At 55.5% G+C, this 27,102-nt stretch overlaps 7 protein-coding genes across 7 annotated transcripts; 3 read left to right on the top strand and 4 right to left on the bottom strand.

Annotated features, from left to right (window-relative positions):
• Positions 1-1,569: 1,569 nt before the first annotated feature.
• Positions 1,570-2,313, top strand: MFIFM68171_03320 (uncharacterized protein; the record flags this gene model as incomplete). The annotated part of the gene is made up of 1 exon (XM_071058741.1): positions 1,570-2,313. The coding sequence occupies one exon, from the start codon at positions 1,570-1,572 to the stop codon at positions 2,311-2,313; it is 744 nt and encodes a 247-aa protein (XP_070914842.1).
• Positions 2,314-3,507: 1,194 nt separating this feature from the next.
• Positions 3,508-3,928, bottom strand: HHF1_1 (Histone H4; the record flags this gene model as incomplete). The annotated part of the gene is made up of 3 exons (XM_071058740.1): positions 3,508-3,671; positions 3,722-3,859; positions 3,919-3,928. The coding sequence occupies 3 exons, from the start codon at positions 3,926-3,928 to the stop codon at positions 3,508-3,510; spliced, it is 312 nt and encodes a 103-aa protein (XP_070914841.1).
• Positions 3,929-5,613: 1,685 nt separating this feature from the next.
• Positions 5,614-6,227, top strand: HHT1 (histone H3.1; the record flags this gene model as incomplete). The annotated part of the gene is made up of 3 exons (XM_071058739.1): positions 5,614-5,826; positions 5,964-6,116; positions 6,183-6,227. 3 exons carry the CDS (start codon positions 5,614-5,616, stop codon positions 6,225-6,227), a joined length of 411 nt encoding a protein of 136 aa, XP_070914840.1.
• A 503-nt stretch (positions 6,228-6,730) lies between these two features.
• On the bottom strand, positions 6,731-8,019 carry MFIFM68171_03317 (uncharacterized protein; the record flags this gene model as incomplete). Its single annotated transcript, XM_071058738.1, has 5 exons — positions 6,731-6,960; positions 7,271-7,546; positions 7,708-7,738; positions 7,809-7,877; positions 7,945-8,019. The coding sequence occupies 5 exons, from the start codon at positions 8,017-8,019 to the stop codon at positions 6,731-6,733; spliced, it is 681 nt and encodes a 226-aa protein (XP_070914839.1).
• A 631-nt stretch (positions 8,020-8,650) lies between these two features.
• MFIFM68171_03316 (uncharacterized protein) lies at positions 8,651-14,233 on the bottom strand (the record flags this gene model as incomplete). The annotated part of the gene is made up of 7 exons (XM_071058737.1): positions 8,651-8,814; positions 8,894-8,967; positions 9,032-12,281; positions 12,343-12,365; positions 12,471-12,922; positions 12,985-13,996; positions 14,052-14,233. The coding sequence occupies 7 exons, from the start codon at positions 14,231-14,233 to the stop codon at positions 8,651-8,653; spliced, it is 5,157 nt and encodes a 1,718-aa protein (XP_070914838.1).
• Positions 14,234-14,777: 544 nt separating this feature from the next.
• On the top strand, positions 14,778-16,244 carry prp3 (U4/U5/U6 small nuclear ribonucleoprotein prp3; the record flags this gene model as incomplete). Its single annotated transcript, XM_071058736.1, has 1 exon — positions 14,778-16,244. One exon carries the CDS (start codon positions 14,778-14,780, stop codon positions 16,242-16,244), a length of 1,467 nt encoding a protein of 488 aa, XP_070914837.1.
• Positions 16,245-16,747: 503 nt separating this feature from the next.
• RAD3 (TFIIH/NER complex ATP-dependent 5'-3' DNA helicase subunit) lies at positions 16,748-19,691 on the bottom strand (the record flags this gene model as incomplete). Its single annotated transcript, XM_071058735.1, has 9 exons — positions 16,748-18,136; positions 18,196-18,293; positions 18,349-18,679; positions 18,738-18,854; positions 18,919-19,172; positions 19,232-19,363; positions 19,433-19,452; positions 19,574-19,618; positions 19,675-19,691. 9 exons carry the CDS (start codon positions 19,689-19,691, stop codon positions 16,748-16,750), a joined length of 2,403 nt encoding a protein of 800 aa, XP_070914836.1.
• Positions 19,692-27,102: the final 7,411 nt, after the last annotated feature.

The raw sequence follows: 27,102 nt of genomic DNA, 5'->3' as shown, positions 1-27,102 counted from the left end.
GTTATCTCTGGGGTTGTACCGGTGCCTGCGAGAATCTGATATTGGCTGACCGGCACCGGCGCTCGGATCTACAGGCCGTCTTCGTAGGATAAGGTAACGCTGGTTTTGACCAAGTGGGAATTGGCATAACGGACGCCAAGGGCAGCAAATAAATTATAATGGGGGACCTGCACGGCTGCTAACAGAGCCAGCAGCACCAATGCTGATGAGACCCATTCGGTACACCACACCTCCAAACCCAGAAGTCGGAAACGGAACAAGAAAAAGCGTGTGTCCATACTGCGGGAGACACTCTCAATTTGGGACTGCAACCCACCTACTCGGTTATCCCATCCGGTGAGAGATGGGAAAGAACAAAGAAAAGAAAACAAACAATTCACCTCCTTGGTGGGGGGAAACCGAACGCGTAGCCTACCGAACCACAGTTTCTACAAGTCGAAGGACGCCATCAGACACCGGCAAGACGATAGGGACCGTAGATCATCTAGTCACTCTCTGCAAGACAGCCCTGGAAACGGATGTAACTGCTCACGTGGGAGACATTTTCCGACTGGGGCATGGTTTGGATGGAGACGGGCCTGAAAACTGGATCACTAGGAACACCGGAAGAGGGCCGACCGCACTCGGCTGCCTTCTCCGTGGTTTCCTGCCCTGCCATGGCCGAGTGAGTTGATGTGGGTGGTTGATGACAGATGCTCTTTCCCTTCGAGATCCCTCCCCAGCCCCCGGGTGCCTCCTTTTGAATTTTACTTGGGCTATCCTGGTTACCAACACACCGTAGAAGGCGGGCTGCGACAAGCCACGCCTGACAGAGAATCAAATTCGGCTTGTTCATATTGCCCGCCGCGTTGCAGCCCATACGTTCAATAATTACACTCGGCGTCTGCTTATTGGGCTTGCATCGCACCGAACATTCTTCACGCAACAGTTCTAATTAGCGAAAATACCCACATCTAAAAGGCTATTTCACCCTTGACATTCCACTCTGTTATCATGGCACCTCGTGACGAATTCGCTTGGTGGGACGCAGTAAGCGAGGACGCGCGGTTCGAAGAGGAGGTCATGTGCGCAGCAGACGGCGTTGTGTTGCTTCTCTATAGCTGGCTAGGGTGGCCTGCCAGGGCCGGCGAGGCCGTTTGGATCCGGCAGCAGTGGTATGTATAACCGGGCATCCTCCCGAGGCCGTCTGAGGCGGACGCATGTAACTGATGTTGTTGGACAGGCCATACCATGTACTGGTACTCGATCGCGGAGATGCCAGCGAGCGTGTTTATGTCTTAATTCCCGCACCAGGCATCGTACACACGTACTGGCATTATGAACCGATCAGGAACGAGATCGCTGTCACAGAATATCTCCGCTGTCACACCTCGATTCCTGTCCCGCCTGTGCGGCTTAGCTACCTGGGCCAAGACCACCAACCGATTCCGGGGCCGTTCCTCGTCATAGAACTCATGGAAGGGATACGCCTAAGTGGATTCCTGCGCTCGCGGAACAGACGGGGAGCATCTGAATCCAAACATTGACGATTGGGTGCTCGATGTTATATATGAGCAGGTCGCACGTTTCATGTTGGAGCTCTGGACCTACGGATTCAGAGGAATCGGAGCCATCGCTATGGACCCCGGTTCTGGCCAATGGGTAGTCAGCCGCCGGCCCTTAACATACGATATGAATAACGTCGTCGCTACTGCCGGCTGCCCAGCCGAGATGTTTGAGAGGGATGGCCCGTTCGACAACGCCGCGGACTTCTTTGATGCCCGCGCGGCGGATTTCTGTGCACACTTTTGGCATCAACGGAATGTAGCCGGCGGAGACCCCGTTACAGCCCGCAGGGAGAATTTGGCGCGCCGCTGCTTCAAGGACCTCATACCCGGTAATATGGATAACGGTATCGATGACGGCAACCAGATATCCTCTCGACCATTCTGCGACGGCCTGGTCCCCGACAACATAGTGATTGACCCAGAAACGCTACGCATCACAGGCATGGTCACCCTTGGGTTCTCCAATGCTATGCCGAAGCAGTTTGGTGAGGACGTGCCCTCGTGGCTCATGCTCGAGCACCCACTCTCATGGCTGGATAATAGCAAAACGGACGAGTTTCTAGCCCTCTTTGGGCGACGAAAGGAGCAGTTTATTCGCGCGGTGGGGCGCGTAGAAGCCACGATGCCGATGCAGCCTGACCATCCACGTCTCTCGGGCCGGATGCGAGAGTCGTGGGAAACTGGCTGCTTCTGGTTCAACCTCATGTCGAGGAACAGTTTCGGCGTGGAGAAGATATACTGGACTATTTGGAAAGGGCGATGCTAATCCGGCGTTGTGATGGATTTGGTGGTAGTTGCCGAGGTGCATGTTGTGCAAACGCAAAAGCTGGAACAGAACGCGCAATACGAGAAGGACAAGGAAACGAGACCACATGACACTAGCGCACTACCTAGCCCCTTCGCGGAGATAGGACGTTACCGATCACTCTAGTACATATATACCAGACAAGTGGGACGTGATATCGCATGGCCGTCTGAGCAGAAGGGAAGCAAGCGGCTAAGCATGCGTAGCACAGTAGCTGAGTCGACCCCGGATGTAGGGTACGGCAATGGAGCAAGTAGGCCGCTGTCAGGATAGTGATAGGAGTAGTTTTCAATAGACTGAAGATATGTTTTGCAACCTACCTAACTAAAGCTGTTGGACACTGAACCTCATGACACCAACTGAGTGAGCCATCTCCATGCCATGGCCGGCCAGTGTCGTGTCCTGGGATATGCGTTACCTCATACGCCGCTCACAGGGCGAGATGGTGGCAGGGTTAATGTAGGGCAGATGCCTCATGGATTTCTGAGCACGGAAACAGATCCCGGCAACCGTACATGATCTTGCGCAGCAATGCTACATCTACGATGGGAGCTAAAATGGGGGTCTAGTCACAAGCCATGGGCGGCGTGAGACAAACACAGGAGGACTTCGCCAACGCATGCCTAGCGCCATCCACGGCCGTGGAATCGAGCTGGCGTGAACCACACGGTCAAGACAACTGTGCACTGACGGGACGACTCTCAGTGGGACGGTTGTCAAGATACGCACGGGACCACCCACGCGCGCGATACCCGACACCGGACCGGGCCCTTTGACGCGCAGGTAAACAAAACTAGACGCGTCACGGTAGGGAACTTTACGAGGCGAATCGCCCAGGACAGGACACACGGAGATTGATCGAGAACACCAGCATTCCGCAAGGCGGAAACGCGGGTATCAATTATGGTTTGGTTTGGTTTGGTCATGCCTCACCACGAGCAGTAGCAGCATCCCAATGTCATGTAAACACCCTTATTTGACCGCCCCCTCCTATGGTACAGACAGAACCCAGACACCCAGATATAAAGAACCATTTGCCCATGAAAATCATCGCAGCCCAACCATGTTTGTGAAAGAGAAACCGAGAGGGAAAGAAAATTGGAAGAGCGGCGCGCCCCAAAATTGTTATCGTGACGTCGTATGAAGGAGGCACATTTAGCCACCGAAGCCGTAGAGGGTGCGGCCTTGCCGCTTGAGCGCGTAGACCACGTCGAGCGACGTGACCGTCTTGCGCTTGGCGTGCTCGGTGTAGGTGACGGCGTCACGGATGACACCCTCGAGGAACGACTTGAGGACGCCACGAGTCTCCTCGTAGATCACTGGGGTTTATTGTTAGCACCGGGCACGTTCTCAGAACATAGAGACGTACTGGCAGAGATACGCTTGACACCGCCACGGCGGGCCAGACGGCGGATGGCGGGCTTGGTGATGCCCTGGATGTTGTCACGGAGAATCTTCCTGTGGCGCTTGGCGCCGCCCTTGCCGAGGCCCTTGCCGCCCTTGCCGCCTATTGAAATGAAGTTAGTCGATGACGATATGACGATGGATGCGCGATGTGAAACTTACGTCCAGTCATGTTGATGGGAAAAAAGTGTGGTTTGTGGTGAGGCTGAAGACGTGTGACAGTTTTCTGGGAGTTGAGGCTGGTGTAAGAGGATGGGAGAAGGTTGGTTGGAAACGTGGGGAAGGGAGCGGTCTTTAAATGCGGGAAGGCGGATGCGACAGGCACTGCGGCGGCAGTCAATCAGATCACTCTGATCTGGGCCTGTATTTTTTTTTCTGCCCACCCTTGGCTGATTTGGAACGCGGGACCCAAGGCACAGGGTGGGCGCCCTGCGGGCCGGGCGAGCGTTCGGCCCCACTTTGACACAACGCGTGCCAATTCCTGCCAACAACGCGCCGATTTTTGAGAGGTCCAAATAATGAGAAAATTGGCCTACGTCTGCCTGGATCATTTTTGGCGCTAAAACTCTTTCGGTTTTCCCGTCGGGCCTCCGGTAATCAGGAGGGCATTGGTACGTACCCCGCTCCCAAGACATCGAGTCATCCGCATGACGGGCCTCGTCACAGAGTTCCGCCCCCCAATGCAGACCGCATCCAAGTGATAGCTGATGGACGGAGCATTCTCGTTCCCCATATCGCGAGCGGGTGTAGTTACACTCCGGGTACTGGATGCACTTGGCATGGGAGTACGTACCGTAAGCTGTGGATGGTTCCCTTGCCTCGGGAGACAAGCTTTCGTGCTCGGCCTGCACTGCCAGGCGACGCCGGTACGGAGGCCTTCGATGTCTCATCGGTCTCTTCGACTCGCCGAGATGTATTCATTCACACTATACTGCCTAGATAGTTTCCAAGGTTTGCGTTGCCGTGACACTGTGCCCTGTATCTCCATCGAGTTCCGTCGGGTCCATGCTCAAGTGCCGCAAGGCGGGAAGGCGTTGGCGAGGTCATTGCAGGGCTCGAAACTGTACTCTGGACATTTCCCTAGTGCCTGGGGTGGGAATCAAAGCAAAGCGACGGCCAAACCCTCTTTCAGTGTACTCTCTCTCTCGCTGAAAGTTCTAAGACCGTGACGTGGCTCGGAGGATGACGGTACATACAACCCAAGGCAACAACGCCTCCCATCCCAGGCCTAACCAGACGACGCCGTCTCGTGCTTGGGATTCTCCGGCCTGCACCCATTTCTTTTCTCTAATTGCATCATACCCAAATCCAGGTCGGTTGCGGATATCGCGCGGCAACACATTCCAGCCTTACGGGATTGCGGATCTCGAACCAAGGTACGTACCCTGGCTTTGGTTGGTTGCAGATCAGATTGCGGCAAACGTGAAGCCGGGCCCTCCCCACATTCACACAGATGGCCCTTGCGTCAGTTGCATCTATTTTTTTGGGCCAATGGAAATTCAGCAAACCCAAGGGTCAGCATTGCACAGCCAAAACCCCCCCAAAAAACAAGCGCGTTTTCGCTTGCAGAACTGACCCCATTTTCCCTTGCAACAGACCCCGGTTTTGCACGCCCGCCCATCAACAAAAAAAGGGCAGCGCAAATCAGGCAAAGGCGACTGATCCAAAATCAGCCGGCAACGTGACGGGCCCCGCCCGCCTACTTAAACCTCGCACCCCCCACTACTTCCTTTCCTCTTTCAACTCACACACCTCAACTCCACACCCGCAACCATCAATTTCCATCAAGCCCATCGCGACTTACGACGCTTTCCATCAAATCCATCAATTTTTTCCATCTAACCATCATCAGTCGCAATGGCCCGCACCAAGCAGACCGCTCGCAAGTCCACCGGTGGCAAGGCCCCGCGTAAGCAGCTCGCTTCCAAGGCCGCCCGCAAGTCGGCGCCTTCGACCGGCGGTGTCAAGAAGCCTCACCGCTACAAGCCCGGTACCGTCGCTCTTCGTGAGATTCGTCGCTACCAGAAGTCGACCGAGCTCCTGATCCGCAAGCTCCCCTTCCAGCGTCTGGTACGTTTTTAATTTTCAATTTTCGCATTTCGCGTTGCCGGCCGGTTCGCGTGCACGACCGCCAAGAAACGCGACCGAGCAATCGCGACTTTTCTCCTCACCAAACAACAGCCAGCTAACGCGTCTCAATCAAACAGGTTCGTGAGATCGCCCAGGACTTCAAGTCCGACCTCCGCTTCCAGAGCTCTGCCATCGGCGCCCTCCAGGAGTCGGTCGAGTCTTACCTCGTCTCCCTCTTCGAGGACACCAACCTGTGCGCCATCCACGCCAAGCGTGTCACCATCCAATCCGTAAGTTGCCACGACGCTCTCGAGTCGCCACCACTGTCTCGCGGGCCGTGCTAACAAACTCTGCAGAAGGACATCCAGCTGGCTCGTCGCCTCCGGGGTGAGCGCAACTAAGCATGGTCTTTTCGGGTCTTTGCTTGCTTGGGGTTCTGGGGCGGTCATGACTTTTTCTACATTTGGGATGCTTTGATGGAGGGCTCATTCCACGGCACAACGGGATAACGGCGTTTTTGTGTGTGATGCGATGGTTTTCACTCTCGGTGGTTTGTACATTACACGGCGGCAATTAGGGGAATGCTGCTAATATTAAAACGCCGGTTTATGATCACGACGTTTCGCCCATGTTGCCTCGGTGTGCTTTCCATTGTGCCTAATGCCTTGTCGCTGACTGGCCACTGTGACGCGTCTCCAACCGCGACACGAGATCAAAACAACACGAAATCAAAACATGGCCCACCCGCTGTTATTGTGTGAATCCCAGTTACGCCTCAGTGGAGTCCACGGGGAGCTCAGATTTTCCCGACAAATGTAACACGTGGATAACCTTGCTTCCACATGCTGACACGGCCGCTGAGACCGTCATATTCAGTGTTATACATCATGTCACTGCCGAGTATTTACAAGAGAGACTTCCACCCGGGGTTCCCTCCATCACCCCTCGCCTTGGTGAGGTCGAGCCCGAGGAACTGTGCCATCTGTCCCATGTGGTCGACGCCCCAGAACCCTTCGGTCTCGCCCCGCGCGTTGGTGCACACCATCCAGGGGAGCCCGAAGGCCCCGTCCTCAAACGCCTTGTCTGTGTTGGCGAGGAGGCCTTGTTTGCCTGTTGTTTGGGACTCGGCGAGGACTGTTGTTATTTTCGAGAGTAGTAGTTTCTCGCGTGTTAGTTAAACCTTGCTAAAATTGATTTATTGTTTTCTGTGGTTGGCGATGGGATGTGATTCTGGAGGTGGCGGGGATGTTGTCCTGATCTGCTGTGTAAGAGGAGGAAGGGGAGGAGATGGAGGATGCGGGCGTGATGATCATGTGAGTCTGTGGAAGAAGCGGATGGTAAGGGGGAATAGTAATGGACCCGAATTCCTTAAAGAAAGGGGGAGGGAGGGAGGGGGGGGGGGGAGACGGAACGGGGCTTAGGCAGGGATTGTGTGTGAACGTACTCCTCGCCGCCTCGTCGGCGCCAAACAGGCCCTCCAGCGTCTCCTTCAAGACCTCGGGCTTGTGGGTTGCCGCGGCTTCGGGGCCCCAGTGTCTAGTGAAGAATGTGTCGAGCGCCTGGGTGAGTTTGCTCTGATCCGGGTTGGCGGCGATCACGGTGAGGGCGCGCATGATAGGCAGCGTCGGAGCCGGGAAGTCGGGCGGGAGGGCCTCCGTCATGGGCACCGAGAAGGCGCGTGCCCAGCGGAGGCGTTCGACGCCGATCCATTTGTCCTTGTCTAAGCTATGGTTAGATGGTAATTTGGGTGGCGATGGGATAAGTGGGGTGAGTCAATATGCCGGCGATGGTTGTAGCCTGATTTGAAGAGGGTTGATGGCCGTATCGCATCTCGGAGACGGCCAACACATAATAGAAACTGAACCTGAATGCTCGACGTACTCTTGATCTTGATCGGGGCCGTGTTCCCGCACTGACATATCATGTATCAGGCCGGCGCTCACAAGGCGGACTCAACGAGACGGTGAACGGTTACACATTACCTTGTGCATCAGACCTCCGAGGAAGATGGGCACATATGTGACATCGCACCCCTTAAACACAGCATCGTGCTGTTTTACAACCCCCACGTTAGCACTTGTTGAATCACGCCGGGAACCTTTAACGTGCTAAACTCACCCTCAGAACGTAATACGCCTCATAGGCGAAAGGGCTGACCGTGTCGACGTAGAGCTTGATCTTGGGGCGTGCCATACTCGCGAGAGATTACGCAAATACTACGAGTAGCGTAAATATGCTGGCTTTGGCGAGAGACTGCAATTGACGAGCCCGGCTCCGCAGTGGCAATGGAAGTTTGGTTTCTAAATCACTGCGAACGAGAACGGGGGCAAATGCGCCCTTATAGAAACATAGATAATGTATCCATCGTGACACCAAGAAATCACGGTTAGCGCCCGAGTTCGAGCCGAGGGACCCGGGTCGGCCGACACTACAGCACCGAACCCCGCATGTCAGACGGTGGGGCAATGGACCTGGACCGCCTGCCACTGCAGCATACGCGAAACTGGAGATGCCGACAGCTAATGCTCTGCCGACGAGTACCATGATTAGTGATCGAGACCGAGACGGGGGAGTGCTTTGACCGCCACACCACCCGACTGAGCTGACCGCGAGGATCTTCTTCATCACTCATGGGCTGACTTGTCCCACTTTGGCCTGAATCCCACAACCATCATAGCTGTACATGTCCAACAGCATCAGCAATAGAATGTTGTTGTTACTTTACATAACCGCTAGCTCTTCTAGCTCGTCTGCCCGCCTGTCTATCGCCAAAACCATCATCGCAGCCGGGTTACCCGGCGCTGTATTCGCCTGCGCCAGCACACTAGAACGCAACAACATTGTGTTCCGTCGGCACGCGAGTGAGGACATCAAACGAACCCGTGCCAACCGTGCCGAGTTTTCCAACCACCAGCCTGCTTGACGGCGTCGCGAGGCTGTCCCAATCGCCGTCGAGGACGGCATCCTTGAGGAAGCCAACCGTCGTTTCTAGTTTCGGGGCGTGTCAGTAAGCAATTGCCAGGCCACAGAGATGAGAGAATATAAGATTTGGGCGTCAGGAACCTACCGTAGCTCATCTTGGTGAAGGGACTGACGTTGCCGGTCAGACCTATCCGGTTGAATGGCGTAAAGCCGCCGTTCCTGTAGCACACACGAGTTAGCATGGCCGCTGTGGGTCAGAGCCGGGAAGTCGACCGCTACTAACCTCGTCATGTAGTCGGCAATCAGGTTCAAATGGCGCGGATCCACGGCGATGCCGTGTGAGCCGAATACGTTGCTCAGCTCCCGGACGATGTTGCCCCGGCAGGCCTCGACACCGTAAACCTCGAGCACTTGCGCAATGTCGTTCGTCGATATCCTGTTGGGATTGATGTAATCGCCATACTGTTGCATGGCCCGGAGGTTGGCGCCATCAGTGTGGACCAGCATCTCCGTGATGCGCTTCTGCCCGGTCGCCGGGTCTTCCTTTTTCACCGCCTCGAACGTTGCGTTCCCAATCTTGTTGATCTGTTGGACCAGTGACTTCTTGACCGCATCCTGGACCAAGCTAAGCATGAGGATCTTAGGGATCGATGCGTCGAATTCGAGCGTGAACTGCACCCACTCGCCGCCGATCTCGTCGCAGCGGAAGCGCGCCACGTGTTCGTTCTTGTTCTTGATGCGCGCCTCGCGTGACCGGGACCGTGCCTCGTCCATCTTGTCACCCAGCTCATCCTCGGGCTCGGGGCTACCGCCGTACGCCTCGTCGACAAAGTCGAGCCTCTCCTCGCCCTCTTCGTCATCATCCGTCTCGCGCTGCAGTTGCCTCTGAATAGCATCGTCGTCGTCATCATTGGGGCCGTACGAGACTGCCTCGGTCCGGTTGGCTCTCTGCTTGGCGTTCGTCGCATCATCGTCTCCGTCATCGTCGTCGTCGTCGTCTCCACCGCCACCAGCCCTCTCCCCGCTGCTGGGCGCCATCTCCACGACACCCACCTTGACGCCAATGTCGGGCGTTGCAGCGCTGTTCTCCTTGAGCTTCTTCTTGATCTCCTTCCTCGTTAAAAGGCTGAGCAATGGGATGAACTTCCTCTCCACAGTACCGAGCACATCAGCGATGCCGATCGCGTACATCTTGGTATACTCTTCTGCTGGGAAGAAGCGTAGCCTGATCTCGAACGTCTTGGCCAGGGGGAACCCGATGCCGCGGCCGACACGCTCTTGGACAACTGCCTCCTTGGTGACATGGGCAAGCGGGAGGACGCTAATTGATTTGGCGAATTGCTCCCCGTCCTGCTCCGAAAGCTCTTCGTTGAGCACAAGCGTCATTGACGGCGTGGAAATATTGGTGCTTGCTGTCATCAGGATTTCGCGAAGTCGCGGAATACCGAGAGTGACGTTCTTTGCCGAGTGTCCTGCCAAATGGAACGTGTTGAGTGTCATTTGCGTTGACGGTTCTCCCACCGACTGACCAGCGACGATCCCAACAGCCTCGCCTGGCTCGACTAGAGACCGGATATATTTGACCGCCAAAATTTTCTCGGCAGTCTTGCGGGCAATCTGGCCGCCCAGGTTCTCTGACCCCTTCTTCTCCTTCTTCTCCTTGATCAGCCCGTCTTTGTTGGTCTTGACGTAATCCATCAATTTGGTGTAGAACTTCTCCGACGTTGCAAAGGCAAAGGCGGTTGGGTCGAGCTCCGACGAGACTGGGTCTAGGGCATTGCGGCTGCCGCTAGACCTGATGGCGTTCTTCATCCGCTTCATGATCTCGTCCTTGTGCTCAAACAGGGCCTGCGTCCCAGGCTCGTGGTATCGAATCTGCGGCAGCTGCGAATCCAAATTGCGCAGAACGAACTCGAAGTCATTAAGGTATTTCTGCTTCGAGATATCGATACCGTCCTCTCCGAACAGGAACTGCACGATCGTGCCGTCAGAATCTCTCACCGTCGTATCGTAGCCGACCCTCAGACCTTCCATGCCCTTGATCAGACACCTCTGGAGGTAACCAGAACGGGACGTCTTGACGGCCGTATCGATCAGACCTTCGCGACCAGCCATGTGGTGGAAATAATACTCCTGTGGTCGGATGCCCGTCAAGAAGCGCTGGACAATATATCCACCTGCTCTCACATCGGTGTCGAACGGCCTGAAGCTCGGCAACGTCTTTCCGCTCACCATGACCGGGACGCGACGGCCTTCGAGAGTTTGCTGGCCCAGATTGCAGGAAATGAGGTTGGCGTTGACGGGACTACCCTTGGCACCCGAGATGGTCATGGACTGCATGTGGTTCTTTGGGAACGGCTTCTCGAGACCAGCAGGCAGACACAACTTTGTGATTTCGGTTGAGAGTTTGGCGCACTCTTGACTTGTGAGCAACTCGAGGCCTTCTTGCTTCTTGTCGTCTCTAAGCACCTCTTCCAGACGTTCCAGAAGCAGGGGGTCGTCCTTGCCCGGTTTCTGCTCATCGAGCGAGACGTACTTGGCGGCCACTTCGAGACCGATACGAGAGGCTGCCTTGATCGTCTCCCTGCGGTCCTTCTCTCCCTGTGGTGTCATGCGAAGATCGTCCATGCCGCAAGTGAAGGCGATCATAGACAGGTACCGTGTCAAAAGTCTGCCCAAGCTGCTGAGGAGTTTGCCTGCAATTGACGGACCGTAGACTTCGTGCACCGCATGGATCAGGCCTCCGTCGCTCGGGCCGAGTTGTGATTTGTCGAGAATGCCGCTGATAAACTCGCCGTCGCGGAACATTACCTGACCCTCCTCCGAGTCTTCACCCCAACTGCGACCCTTGATCTTGGAGGAACCGTTCATCCACAGATCGCCGCAGTCTGCTGGCCTGATGTTTTTGAGAATTGTGGTGATCACCTGTTTGCCGGTCCAGCGGCACGCCGGTTTGATCACTGCAGGAGGTACAAGCTCGATCCTCTCGCCCGTGATGTGCCCGCTCTCTGGCCGGAGAGCGCTGTACACGAGTTGCTGGTAGTCATCCCGCTCGAAGAAGACGTCCTTGTTGCATAGAGCCACGGAAACGGACAAATGGTCCTGAATGAGACCACGAAGTGGGTTTCCGGCTGTCCCAGAGATGTATTGGTGGTCCGTGTCGGCCAGCTGAAGTGCTTCGGCACGCGCAATCTCGTTTTGCGGAAAATGCATGTTCATCTCGTCACCGTCAAAGTCCGCATTGTAGGTGTTGCAGTTCGCGTAATGCATACGGATCGTCTTCTCCCCTGGCAGAACCCTGACTCGGTGGCCCATGATCGAGGGCTTATGGAGTGTTGGTTGCCGATTCATTAGCACCACATCGCCGTTGGTCAGATGCCGATAGACCTTCTTATTCCGCAGGCCGCTAAAGTTATTTCCCGTTGGGGCGAGCAGTTGGTTTGCCAGAGATACACGGTCCTCGAGAGACTTGGTCCGGAGATTCACGATTTGGCCATTCTCGTTCTCGATGGCCGAGGCACCGGGCCACTTGTCTGGGCACACAGGTTAACATCTTCTATACCAAGCTCAAACGAGTGAGTTGGGTAAACTTACCAACACCGTTGATGACAGCTTGCCTGGTTGGTACTTCGGTTAGCCATGGCTGTGGTCCCAGGATTGGCGGCGGAGCCCATCCCCACGCCGTAGAACGCAACATAAAGACACATATCGGGGCGACTCACTGGAGATCCTTGAAGTTATGGCTCGTCACCGGCTCGGGGTATGTGAGCTTCTTAGCAAAGACAGGAGGAACGCCAATCTCGTTTGTCTCGATATTCGGGTCCGGGGAAATGACACTTCTGGCAGCGTAGTTGACACGCTTGCCCATCATGTTCTTTCGGAACAGACCCTCCTTTTTCTCGAGCTTCTGCTTGATGCCTTCTTCATTCCGCTTTGCTGCGGCGCCCTGGACCGGGTTTTTGTCGCGGTCGATCAAGGAGTTGACGGCGTCCTGGAGTTCCATCCACGCCTGATACAGCGAGCTCATATCCCTTGCCCTCCGGCCCTCGCTGGCTTCCTTACTCTCGCCGTTGATTTCTCGTGAGATTTGCGCTACTAACGCGGCACTTCTAAGGATCATCTTGTAGAGGCTGTTCTGCTGCGCCTCGGAAATTTGAGAGTCACCCATACGGGCCTGATTCGGGGGAATTAGTTCGGGTCCCAGCGTAGTTCTCGAGGACTCAATCAAGCACGTACCTCTGGGCGATACCGGTTGGGTGGGACGAGAAGTGTCGAGATGAAGAACATCTCGGCCGTGAGGGCCTTGGAATCCCTGGGCCGGGGTTTCGAGCTGTAGAGCAGTGAGAGCAGCTCCTGTTCCTGTCGGAAGAGCAACTCGAGCCGGCTCTTTACCTCCATAGTACTGAGGTACCGCTGTGCGGGTCTTGCTTGCTTAGACTTGGCCGCCTTGGGCTTGGCCGGGGCATCCGTCATGATCACGTCGCCGTTCTCATCAAGCTCCTCACCTTCACCCTCACCCTCGCTCTCGCGCTCTCCGGTTGATTCCTCGGATGAGTCGACGTCCGCAATGCCCTCGTCTTCAGCGAGATCGCTGTGCTTCTTAGCCTTCCGGCTTAGGGCCAGAGCGTCGATTCGTTTCCTGCCTGTCTGCGCCATGGTCGCCCTCTCTTTTTCGCTGAGGTCGCGCTCGAAGATCTTGACCCAACGGTCTTTTCGGTACACAGGTGATATGCCGTCGCAAGTCCTGCACCTCTTCTCCTTGACAATCTGGGCAAAGAACTCCTTGATCAGGGCCCGCCTCATCTCGGAAGCACCCTCATGTTTACCTTTCCTGATGTCTCCAATATTGATCTTTGTGCAGTGTTCTCGCAGGACCTGGCGTACGTATGCTTCCCGTGTGCGCATAGCTGTCTCGTGGAGATTGTTGCCCTCCTCCTCGGCCTCGTCATCCTCCAAATCGGGAACATCGCTTAACCTCAGCCTCTTGACATGCTCCCCGAACTCGCTCGCAGAAAAGGAATCTATCATCTGCGCCTCGTGGAGCAATCCGACCTGTAGCAGACGGAGCATGCAGGTGTACCTGTGAATTTCGTGACGCGGCATCCGGAACCGGTGGCAGTACACACACTGGGCTCGAAGCAAACGGTAAGCTTGGTCCATGAATACCGGGTGGTACACGGGCACGGGGAGTTCGATGTGTCCCGGATGCCCAGGGCATTGCGCCTGGTTCAGATTGCATGTCCGGCATCTGCACGCAAGGTCAGTTGAAACTCATTTGCTGCTCAGACGACGGAACAGCCTACAGTGAGTCGCCCCAGGAACCCAGTGCCGGGTCGTACAGACCGCCGGGGACTGGATTCAGGAGGCTGTCGAAGGTGCTGTCATTTTCGATGCGCTTGACGGAAATGGCACGAATCTCGTCGGCGGAGAGAAACGTGAACTCGACGCTCTCAAGCGACGACCCCACGGGCTGTGCGATATTCATGCTGGGCAAACGGGCGGAGGGTCAGCCTAGTGTTCCCGCATGGCACTGCTCCCGTTGGGAGAAGGAATTATGAACTTTCGCACGGGCTGTGAGGTCGACTCGTTCACAACAGGACACTCTCTTCTCAGGATGGCAGCGCTCGACGGCGTGATTGGTGGGGGATTGAAGATCGAGCTCAAGGGAAGAATATTTTTTGGCGGTCGGACGGGGCAGAACCCCACAGGTAGGTGTGGGGCGCCCATTCACCTGGGCCCGCCGCTGGAGCTCGTCACGACAAGCCGAGAAGCCAAGATCGAGAAGTGCCCTGCTTCGCCTCATCATCCATCTCGCATCCAGAGACCAACGCTGCCACCGCGTCATTCCCGCTAAATCAGCACGTCGACCGCTGCAATCAGCATCGATATCGCGCTCGAACCAGGCGCTGACGCGGATATTACGCGGGCGGCTCCTGTAGCATCCCGACAGGCAGAATCACTTCTACCTTTGCCTCGAACGACCGCCCACACGCGAATAGAGCGGAACAGCACCGGCATAGCTAGAACCCATGGATCGGAGCCAGCAGCCCGGCGGGCTCGGCCCTCGCCATGACGCTTCGTCAAGGATTCAGAAGACGGAGTCGGCTGCCGACCGGATGGCAGCGCTCAAGGCCCGTGTCGCGGCCGCTGTTGGTAGCGCAAAAGCGAAGGGCGGGCTCAACATGCCTCTCCACCCTGCTCTCGCCGACCTCAGCGCGCCTATTAAGCCGGGGGACTCTCTCAGGACATCATCCGGTCAGAGGTCTACGCACGATGTCTCCAAAGCTTCTAAAGGGAGACCGCTCGGCCTCTCGACGGCGACGCATGACGGTCCCCGCGCCAATCCGTACCTCGATTCCAGCCATGGGTCCACGGGCAAGGCGAGAGAATCGCGGCAGCTTATCTTCAATCAGAAGGGCAAATACATCCAGCAGGCCAACGCGCTGCGGAGACAGGCTGCTCTGGAGGAGATGAAAAAGCGGATTGCCGAGCAGGCCCGGAAGGCAGGCTTGGAGGAAGATCGAGACGCTGAGAAGGCATTTATCATCGAGGCGCCGCCGGATCTGGAGTGGTGGGATGAAGGGCTCATCGACGGGAAGGATTACAGCAACATCCCGCAGTCCCTAAAAGTGACCACCCCAGACAGCATCGTCACACAATACATCCAACACCCCGTCGTCATTGAGCCGCCGCAAGACAAGCTTGCCCCAGAGCCTAAACCCATGTACCTGACGCCTAAAGAACAACAAAAACTTCGGCGACAGCGGCGCATGATGGAGCTCAAGGAGAAACAAGCCAAGATTAGATTGGGTCTCGAACCAGCACCGCCTCCAAAGGTCAAGAAATCCAACCTGATGCGTGTGCTGGGCGAAGAGGCAGTGAAAGACCCGACGGCAGTCGAGGCCCGCGTCAACCGCGAGATTGCCGCGCGCTTCGAGAAGCATATGCAGGCCAACGAGGAGCGCAAGCTCACCAAGGAGCAACGGAACGAGAAGCTCGCCGCGAACCAGGCCAAGGACGCGGCCAAGGGCATCCACATTCTCGTGTTCAAGATCAACAGTCTTGCCAACGGCCAGCACCGCTACAAGATCAGCATCAACGCGACCCAGAACGGCCTCAACGGCATTTGTATCATGCACCCTAAGTTCAACCTTGTCATCGTCGAAGGCGGTGAGCATAGCATAAACAACTACAAAAAGCTGATGCTCCGCCGCATCAACTGGACCGAGTCAATGCCGTCGCGGGAGAAGGATTCTGCTATCTCTACTGGGGGCCAGAGCACCGCGGCGCGGGAGTGGCTCAAAGCTGAGGATGAAAAAGGGCAGCTGAAGGACCTGTCCGGGAACAAGTGTGTGCTGCTCTTTGAGGGTGAAACCAAGGCCCAGGCGTTTAAGAAGTGGGGGAGCAAGATATGTGAGACGGACCAAGAGGCGAGGGAGTTTCTTGCCCAGAGAAAGATGGATAGTTTCTGGACGCAAGCGAAGAACACACCATGATGATGTATTCGGACACGCATACAAAACGGCTTGCTATTCATTGTTGGCCACGTATTAGTCTAGAGGGTTACGGAGCACAGCGGATATTCACAGGCCTCGGTCCACCTCGATAGTCTTAGGAGAACTCTTTTCCGACCAATCTACTTGAAGATCCCAATATATGGTTAGCCAGGCTTTGCTACCTGGGTCATCCGTGTTTGGCAGAGGCTTGGGATGGAACTCTCCTTCATTGACATGGCATGCACGCTCCAGCCCACACAACATAATATGATGGTGGACGGAAACCATTCTGGATACGCCTTTCTCGCCTAGGGAACAGAATAGGCCGATGTTGTTCCATAAACCGTCACGATGCGGGGTTCATCCATTTGCCCAGCAATTCTATTCAGGTCGAAGGGAAACGTGGCGATAATGTGTTGGCCTAAATCTAAGGTAGTCTGATAAGCACCACTGCAGCCCAGATACCAGCGTCTATTCCGTATTCAATCTTGTAACTTAAATGCTCAGCTGGCATTATCCAGCGCCATCAGCTCGGCCTCGTCGTCCTCATCCATCTCATAGTCACTTTCCCGGTTTTGGCCAACAACAGTCGCAGCCCTAGCAACCATCTGCGCATTCCGCTGCTCATTGTCGCGCGCCGCCTCGAGTTCCTTGATCCTCTCCTCGCCCATCTTTTCCTGGTGCTGTCTCAGATCGTCCATGCTCCAGGTGCTGACGCCCTCCTGATCCTTGGCGCTGAAGGGCTTCGCCATGTTCCTGAGGAAGCGGCGGGCGCTACTAACAGCCATATCTGTGCTGAGGTTGGTGTCGACGTCGAGCAGGGCCTGGTTGATCCACTTCGGCAGCTGGGCGCGCTTCTTCTGGAAGCGGCGGTCCGCGAGCACCATCAAGCCGTAGTCATCCTTGCCACGGAGCACGCGGCCCAGGCACTGGGCGGCGTGGCGCATGGCGTCGAACGAGAGGAAGTCGTTCTCGCGGATGCGGTACTTTTCGCGTAGGAACTCGAGGCGCGCCTTGAGGATGCGGGACTCGGTGTACTGGAACGGCACGCCGATGCAGAGCACCGCGCGCCCGTACTGGTGGTCAAAGTCGATGCCCTCCGACACCTTGCCGCGCGCGACGCATAGGAGCACGGCGCCGCGCCCGTTGCAACATGCCGTTCGGTACGTCTCGAGCGCGAGCGACGTCTCCTGCGCGTCGGGCGTCTCGACTAGGATGAGCTTGTACTTCCATACCTCGTCGAGGATACCCATGCCTTGCCACATGCTGATGATAGACTCCATGTAGAGGTACGAGGGGAAGAACACCACCATGCCGTCAGGCGTGACTTTGGCGAACTCAGTCAAAAGGTTGCCGTAGTTTCTGACAACGCTAGGTTCGTTACGGACTTGGAAGCTTGTGGATATCGAAGCCTGGTCGCTTCCTCGCGTCACGATCATGGGCAAGAAAGACTTTCTCGCCAGGGTCATGCTGTATGATTCCTGGACGACAGTTGGGAAGTCGAGCATTTTGGGATACATCTCGAGCGGCGAGATGGTCCCCGATGTGATGACGACCGAACTAAACCGGTCAAAAACGGGTTTGATGGCAATCGCGGCATCCAAACACGTAAAGTGCAGAACTGGGTTCGGCACCTCGGCAGTGTCCGATTCGTAAGGCTCGAGGATCAAGAGGAAACCTTTCTCGTAGGTTGCTACAAGGGTCGCAAATGTCGCAACCTCTTGCAATGGTTGGTAATCCTCGATATTGGTGAGCTCAAGTGTCCTCACCAAAGAGGTCAGCCGCTCCGCACAGAATCTTAGGGGCTTCTTTTCGATGAAGGTGTATTCTTTCAGGTGGGCTAGGAAGGATGGCGGTGTCTCGGATATCACCTGCCGCACCTTCATTCTCGTCTAGGCGAACGGTCAGCGGATGAGCTAGGAGCGGATGGCGCGTATTTGAGATAACTAACCTTGAGGTACTCGATGAACCTTCTCAGGAATGCGACGAAATGCTCTGCCCTTCGAATGTTGCCCGGCACGGCTTCCTTGAGTAGATCATCGGGAAGAGCTGAAGCAGTCAGCAAAAGTCGGGTCTATCTAGCGGGTCCAACTAATGTACTCACTTGGGTTTGCCATGAAGGCGTCTTCCTGGCGGCTTTCGTCAGCGCCCCTGAGCCCGTTGACGAGCTTCTCGTACTCATCCTGCAGCTTCTGCTGGTCTGAATCCCGCATCTCGTTGATTCTGTTCTCTAAGTTCTGGGCGCCCCTCGTCGCCCTTCTCAATGAGTCCTCGGTGATATCTGTACTTAAAGCCTCGATACACACATTGTCGATATTGTGGGCTTCGTCAAACACGACAATGCTGTCCTTCGCTAGATCCTTGGACACGCGTTCGGCAATCTTGGGGTCTAGAAGATAGTGGTACGAGTAGATGATGACATTACAATATTGCATCTGCACCATGAAAGTCAGCGGCAGTAACATGGGGGTGTTTAGTGGGGGGATAACGTGCCATCCGCCGAGCGGTGAAATAGGGGCATTGCTTGTGTTGTTCCCCGTAACGCAGAATGCCGTCAAATGTCCAAACTCCATTAGGTATTAGGTTGTGGGGCTCGAGGAGGTCGAGGTTCTCCAGAAAACAAGTCAGACAATACGCCATCGCATGTGGCAAGCCAGTGGTCAGAGATACGTACATCATGGTAGACACAGACATCGACGTCCTCGCCTTTCTCCTTTTTCTCCTTGATGAAGCCTGCTGTCAGGCTTCGGCAGCGTGCATCGACGATTGTTCCGCTCTTCTCCCGTTTTACTGACGGGTGCAAACAAAGGTTCTTTCGGCTACTTAGCCCGAGAGCTCTAAATTCCTCTTCATATCCGAGTCGTTCTGCACGGAACTTCATGAGGGCCTTCAGCTCGACTAGGGCCTTTTCGATCTCGGACATTGTCCCTAGAGAGAGCGGTTAGCCATGGCGAACTGGGGTTTTGGCCGCAGGCATGATGGCGTACGAGAGCAATAGATGAGCTTGCGGTGTGTTGGGTAGTACTGCTGATATGCAACGATGAGGGAAAGTAGGGTAACCGTCTTTCCTGTGCCCGAAGGCATCTCCAAGACGCAATTTCCGCCAGCATCGAGAGTCCCTGAAGTATGTTAGTACTGGCCAGCAAGTTGATCGGTTCATACCGTCTCTCAGTCCTGGCGAGGCTCACTCTTCAAGTCGACCATGTAGCTATCGGGCAGCATTTAACGTCAGTCAAGGCCCACGGGAAAATGGCTGGGTCACGGACGTACGCGTATTGCTCTGACTACATATTAGCGACTTGGGAGAAAGGGGCATTCCGGAGAGATACATGCCTGGATAGATGCGGGGGTAGGGGAAGAGAACGGGCAGATCGCTGTTGCCGTCACGTCAGCCGCGAGGCGTTGCGGGTGAGAGACCTGCCCAGCTTACTCGATGTTGAACTCCATAGTGACAATTTACTTGCGCGCGGCGACCATCAACGTGCCGGAAACGATCTTCTATTGCTGAAAAATCTGGATGGAAAATCCCGGGTCAACCAGCCGTTCAATTCCAAAGTCGTGGTTCCGGCGATCCTCCGTGTGGCTGCGATTGCAACTGGAGGACCTTGAATTTTGGCAAACTTGAAATCCACCACGCGTGGCGACTCGCAAACACCTCAGACGCCTGTTCCCAATACTCCGAGCCTGGCTCCCTCGACAGCAACCGCTCTGGCCGCCTGATCAATCGCAACGAGATTGTGAACAGCATCAAAAGTTGAAGTCGCTTATCACGTGGTTTGCTGCCTGGTGGCGACGCGAGCTGTATCAGACGCAAGCGGGTCAGTGCTTCGGTGTGCCAACTACACCGAAGATGAGGCGGACACGGCAAGTGCCGCTACGAGTGGTGAGCTGGGCAGCTGGCAGCCGGCCCGCCCGACCGAAACTTGCAAAAGCTGGTTCGTGCCCCGGATACCAGCGACAAATGGTTCAGCCGTCGCTCTTCGAACACCGGAAACCATGGGACGCGGAACACGGGGAAATCCCCCTTCATGCAGACCTGCCAGCCTTAGTTGAGCGCTGTTTAATTGAAACACTTTCGCGTCTGTCTGTCCCGTCCCTTCGTGATGGCGGCAGATGCAGCGAAGCGGGCTCGCGCCAACCGCAAGGGCAGCAACGGTATTTCCGATCCCGCTTTCCTGCCGACCAATCCCCGGTCGACTCTCGGGGTTGACACTTTGTCTCCCGCAGCTGAATGGCTCAATGCAACAGCACTTGACACTGACAGGACTTGGTGCAGGCGTCTTGCTCCTGCCATGGAACCTTTCTCGAGTTTCCGTACCTTTCTCCGCGCAACGCCGTTCCCGCTGCTGCGGCCTTTTGGTTGTCCCGCCCCGCCTGTGTACACGATCCCAGGCGAGCCGGCCGATCTTGTTCACCTGGGGAATCGTGGCGGGGCAATGGGTGAGGCGAGCGGCGTTGATGCCGGTGACGGCCAAGTTCTAGCCAACGGCCCGGCGTTGTTACGCCCGTCGTGCCTCAGCTCCCGTCGGTGAAGTGGACTGGTTTCTTCGAGGCCTGTGCCGGTTGCGCCGCCTGCTCTTGTCCGGATCCCGGTGGGCTTCCACGTGGTTTGGACGCCGCCTTAGCTGCCCGCATACGACCCCGCGGGCTGGGCCCTGAGACTGGCGTGTCCTAAAGCAGTAATCACCATGGGCAGCCCGCCCTGACGGCCAAGCCTATATGTACCTACATGAGGTCGTTCTTCCTCCTGTAACCCTACAATACAGGATGCAGCAACGGCTAACCGACATCTCAGCTGGAGGTTGATAATGTGAGTGGAGTGTTCTTCTCTTCTCATGATACGAATCTGTTTTTAGCACAGATTTAATTCGTTGCCTCAGTGCGCTTGCAACCAACGACGGATTCTTTCAATGATCAGATGTTTCAAAACATCCCGATGGGGCGTGGTTCCTGGCAAGGCTTGAAATCCCACACCCCTCTTCCGTCTTTCCCATCTAGCTTCGTCTGCATAGCAACGCTCCAATCTCGCACACCATCGGCTGCGTTGGCATGCAACCTTAACCCGCCAGACCACCTCGTGGTGGTGTGTCCATTTCTTCGCAGCCCGCGTCAGAAGGCTTCGTAATGGGAGTCTGACATGTCGGTCGGGGTTATCATGGCCGGCAAGGGTTTCAGTGAATGCTACCAGCAAGTCGGCGGCACAGAGGATGCATGGAAGCTTTCGAGAACGATATCCCAAACGCAACGGGCAAAGCAGGGGTGCGGCTGGAAAGAGACGAGACACGGATCACCCCCCCCCCCCCCCCACACCGGCTGGCCCTGTGAGCCCCGCCTCACCCGTCTCCCACGCAAGAATACACTTGCCGGTTGCCCCGGCGTCAGGCCATGGGAAGGACCTCGACAACCTGACAGGACCTTGTCGCGATCAATATTTCGTCATTCCCCACCCCGGGTTTTGGAATCACGCGTTGGGACCTGACAGGGTCTCTATTCCTATTACGACGTTCAAACGGGCAGGCCGATCCAACGGTCTTTGCTAGCGCGTCTTCGGGTCCGATGATTTGAAAACGTGGGCAGTAGGTTATCTTGCGCGGCATCAGGTGTACCCGGTCCCGCGTCGAACCGAGCCTTCCCGCTGAATGCCCCCAAACCCTGCTTGTCTGTGACGGTGGACTGCAGTAGCAGTTGGTCTGTCTTGTCTTCTCCTGCAGCTCGCAGTATGCACACCTCCGACTAGGCCGTTCTTATTCGCCAGTCACCTTGGTCGGGCAAGCCACGATAAGACCGGACAAGGTGACCGTTCCGGCTGCGCTTGTTGGCGGCTGTTTAGGGCATGCTGCCTTGGTAGATCAACGAACAGGCAGGCAGGCGAATTTGAAGTCAGGTGCGGGGAATCGCTGTCCCGTCCAAGGGGTGGACGAAATTGCGCCCACCCATTGGCGGGATCATCAACCACCCCAGCGAAGATGTGCATCGCTCTGCCACGCGAAGATCGGAGCAGGCTGTTCAATGCCGGTTCCGCCGCCGGCAGAGGCCTGTTCCTGGCAGAAATCCCTCGAGGATGCTTTCCTCTATTTGTTACTTGACAGCCCAGGCAGCCAGTTTACTCTAGGGGGCAGTGCTATCTGAAACACGCAGACCGATGCGGAGAACTTCGGTAGTGGCTCTGGTTCCACGCTGATATTGGGGTCGGCAAGATAGGAATCTTGAATCCAGCCAGTCCTTGTGTGACGAAGTGTGCAGACAAAAATAGACAGAGCATTGTCCGTCTACTTGAAGCTGTCTCTTACTGAGGTGATTGCGCGATGCTCTCGTTGGGAAGATCTCCGTCTCGGCCTTACGGCTCAGTCATCTGGGGGCCAAAAGTGCCGGCCTCAAACCAGCGGTTGCATGAGCCGTAGTGGGTGCTGATTAAATGTCCAGAGTCAGTGGCTGAAGCCGCGGCAAGCCACCATAGGCTCAAGAGCTGGTGGGAGAACGATGTGAAGGTTGGGGCGTTAGTAATGGCCGCGCCGACATGTTCGTGCTGGTGGTTGCTGGCAGCCAGTGACGAGCTGGGGAAGCTGAGCCATGCCCGGGGTGCTCCCGTTGTTAGACACGGGACGTAGCGTCAAGCCCTGTGCGTTGAACGGGAGGCCGGTCATTTTTCAGAAATTACCCCGGTTACTGGCATTATTTTTCCCCTCGAGATTATTCGAGATAATTACCCAAGATAGGAAGTGGTGTGTATCTAGAATGAGGATGGAGGAAGAAAGATGGGATAATGCACGTGTACAGTGAGTGAGTGTGGCTTTCGCAAAACAAGGTTCTCCACCTTTTTCAGGTACTCCTTCGAAGAGAACGGAACGAATCACACGGTCCACATCTTAAAATGATGCCATCTTTGAGATTGCTGCGCGCTGAAGAGAAGCTAATTCCTCTTGTGCAACATTGGGGCTGGCTTCGTTTCAGAAACAAAGTCATCAGCCACATTCGCGTTTACGACATCGCATCAGGATGACTGGGGTTTTGTGCCATCGTAATGCACAGAAACGGAAATAGGTTTGGGTGTGCTCAGTTGGCTGCGAACTCAGATGGAATAGCCGCCCTCCAATCAGCACACGAGATATATTTGGGCAAAATTCGCTCACTGTGGAGTCGGTTTGGCTGAGAATGCAACCCCAGACCTGAACCTGAACCAACCTCGTCTCTCCCGTTAATCCCCGGCGCGGCCCCACCCTCCTTCGTTTGTTTTAGCGTCGATGATAACAAACTGCACCTCCCCCAACTGAGGAAAGGCGTTCATGACCCAACCGGGCAGAACAAGGGCAGGGCAAGATTGTGCAGAATCGGGAGCTAGAATGTTTGAAACAGCCGAGCGGCATACCCACTGCGCTAGTGTTAGCGGATGATCATCGTTGTTGGCGGCGCTGTTGAGACGTTGCTCTGCGCTTCGCTCGCTTGTTTTGGTCCTCCTGCGCTGGATCAGCCGGCTGTTCGGGAGTGGCTATGCTTCTGTCCTGGTCCGTGGTAAAGTTGACGACCCATCCGAGGAGGGGTAAAATACCTGGGTACATACTATCTGAACGTGGGATGCTATCATGTAGTGTAGTACTGCATAGTAACCGATATCACGTCGCATCCACAAGCCGCAGCCGCAGCGGGCATCAGCATCTTCGCCGATTAATCAATTCCAGCCCTCCGGTCGCCGGGTTGGGCCAACTCTGACCAGTGTCACTCGTTGAACAAAGCGCGGGCTTGTGATCACATCGCTGTGTGCCTGGCGCGCCATCATCGTAATTTCATCTCGCATCCTTCGTCTGCAGCTCGCACGGAAGCCATGTTTCGTTTCGTGGGGGTTACGTCTATCTAGTAGTCTCGTTCTACAAAAGTGTGAAAGGCGAGGGGAAGGAAAAAAAAAAAAAAAGGCGCCAGCATGCCGCTGCTGAATGGCCCTGGTCGTTTCCGTAAGAGGCTATGTCCGGCCCTGTCTTTAGCGTCTCGTGCCGGGTATGCCGTTGCAGCATCGGGAGCACCAGGTCGTGCTTTGTGTTAGGCCAGTTTTTCACGGCACACTACTTGAACTAGTGCTGATCTCACCCTACCTTACCAGCGCAACGGCTTCTTCGCCCAATTGGGATTGTGTTTTAGCGAGAAGGGTGGTAAGAATCCGTCTCGGATGACTTAGGCTAGGTTGTTTCTTGATTTGTCCTAATCCGTCTTGTCGAGGAAAGATTGACAAAGCACAGTAAGCGAATAAAATAAAACAAATAAATAACATAAAACTCGTTCGAACCCGAGAACAGCCAAAACCCGCTAATCATCTTAGCGTTGCGTGTTGTCATTTTTGACAGGGTGCGAACCTGCAGGTGTTGCACGTGTATTCGGGACCGATGTGAGAGTTATAGAGTTGCTCTGCATGAAAAAGAGAGGAAGTGGATTCCCGAATCGAACGTGTTTATGATTGTCCTTAATGCCGAGCAACTCGCACCGTCGCAGCGCTGCTACTGTCTCCCAGGGGCGCGGTCTCAGCAAAACCACGACCTTCACATGCGTCTTCTGTGGTCCACTACCGCGGGTCTTCAACAATTGCATATAATATCCCGCGTATGCCTGTATTGCTTGGCCAACTTTGCTTCTAGTTCGGGTCGCATCAAGACCAATGCGTTCCTGACCAAACCCTGCCTGTCGGATCCGATGGAATACCACACAATAGGAGGCAGGGGATTTAAGGTGCTGAGGCGCAGCAAGGCACAAAGAGATATTGCGACAAGTAATTCATTGGACAGGGAGGAAAATGATCATGTCAGCGCACGCCGTTTTCACTACATCAACCGTCGCTTCAGCCTTTTAGCCTTCCAGAGCCCCCCCCCCCCGGGGCAAATAAACACAGGATCCACATGCAATCTGGTGTCAGCGAATATGTGCACTGTACAATATATAGACCAGGCCGCTTGATGTAGACCGAGCTGAGACGGATGATAGCTTTAGCGTCGAGTGTGGATTTGCGCACTGTCCATATTCGTTGGCGCCAAAACCGGGGAAGCGGGGCGACGGGACATGGTGATCGGAGGTGGAGCCGTGCGATCTTGGGATCTTCGCAAGGGTCGGCTGCGCTGCTCGGGCAAAGCCAAAGCCATGGAGTGAATTTGAGAGTTCGGCACGGGAACGCGAGCTCCCAAGTATGGGGGTGTCCGTGACAATAGATGCGTTCTATTCACGTCTATCTGGACATGAATCTCGCTTGTTTGCCGTTTGCTCAATTTCAGTCATGGTAGCCCCCAATAATTAATCTCACTACTCTGAAGCACTGACCACCAACAGGCTGGCCTTGCCAAGAGAACATCCCTCAACAGCTTGGGCACCAGTCCTTTCGAGATACTCTGCAGAAGTGCTCCCTCCCAGAGGGTTAGATTACTAACGGGGAATGTCGGTAAACCGGCTCCACCCATCCAACCAACAGCCTTCTGCAATGTTTCGAGATGGTCAAGGGGTGTTGCTGCCCAGCCACGATATCATCTCAGCTCATCCCCGCGTACCTACGACCTTGGCACAACCGGCTTTGAGAACGGGAGTTGGGTGGCTTGCTCTCACTTAAGCAAGTCATCGAGCGAGGCTTGCGGGATCTCGGATGTTTCAAGATAGAATGACTTGCATGACGATTGGCCATTTTTGGAATCCAGCTTGGAACCCATCAACCTCCCACTCTGAAGCCTCCGATTCCTTCGCTGCGAAGGCACGCGAGCCTGGTTCCTGGCTGAGGAAGGCAGCCATTCATCGCTGGCCTTTCTCCTAGCACCCACTCCACATACTTCGACCCAAGATCTCTCTTGCTTTCTCGGCCAGTCCAAGTATGCAGCGCCGCACAACGCCTGCGGATAGTATCCAGATTGCTGTGTTTCAGGTTCGCTAGCTGTAGATCCTATTCTCTGTTGGTTTACCCCACGTCGACATCGTCCAAGATGTTCGTGGCGGAGTCCTAATATGCAAACCACAGGGCTGCAGCTGGCGTCAGGTGTGAGGAGACGAATTGCGTAATGGCGACTGTTTTGGGCCCCGAAATCCCGAGACGGACAGACAAGTTGAGAAACGGCCGGAAACTACACGGTCTGAGATGGGAGCTGATGGCAGCAGCAGATCCGATGACAGATTGCGAGGATCCGTCCCGGCTCGTTTCGTACTACCACTCCTGGTCTTGGTTATCGTTGACCAAACGAGGTGCTTGAGGTATCACTGGGCTTCTGGTTCGGATTGGGATGCTCGTAAGATGACGCAGACTGGTGCTACCACACGCACAGCACGGGCTGCTCTCTTGAAAAGTCGTTGCCTGGAGCATATCGCGACAGGGCTGTAAGGGTGGTGGGGCTTACCACATCGCATCACAAGTCCCGCACCGAGTCGAGTTTTGCAACGGCTTGCTCGGTGACAATCCCATCGGTCTGCATTTGCAAATGCCGAAACCTCAAGTTGAATCACGCTGGAACGCTTGCGCGACCGTCGAGGGTTTCCGGCCAAGCAACAAATCACCGTGTTCTGTTAGTGGCCCACGCCACTGCGCGACATGGCGGCAGCGGGAACACCCTTGGCTTCCGCTGTCGAACGGCGGGGTGTCGGGTTCAGGAACAGAGGCAAACGTGCCGGCACCGAAGCAGGCCCTTAACCTCCCCAGCTGTGGATACTGCCAGCGGGCCTGGTCAGCCCTCGGTCAGTTCGCAAGGCCTAATCCGTGTCCCTGCACGAGACACACTTGGGTCCTGTAGGGAACTTGGATGATCAAAAATATGTTGCACCAGAACGCGGTCTGATTATCCTGCTATGCATCGGTTAGGTCCTTTACTTTGCTATTGAATAGTGGTGGCAGAGTAAGTCGCCATCGGTA

This window comes from Madurella fahalii, assembly GCF_045866475.1.
Source record: "Madurella fahalii IFM 68171 DNA, scaffold_2, whole genome shotgun sequence".
NCBI lineage: Eukaryota > Fungi > Ascomycota > Sordariomycetes > Sordariales > Madurella > Madurella fahalii.
The sequence above is the reverse complement of the archived record's forward strand: the minus strand, read 5'-3'. Positions and strand labels throughout refer to the sequence as shown.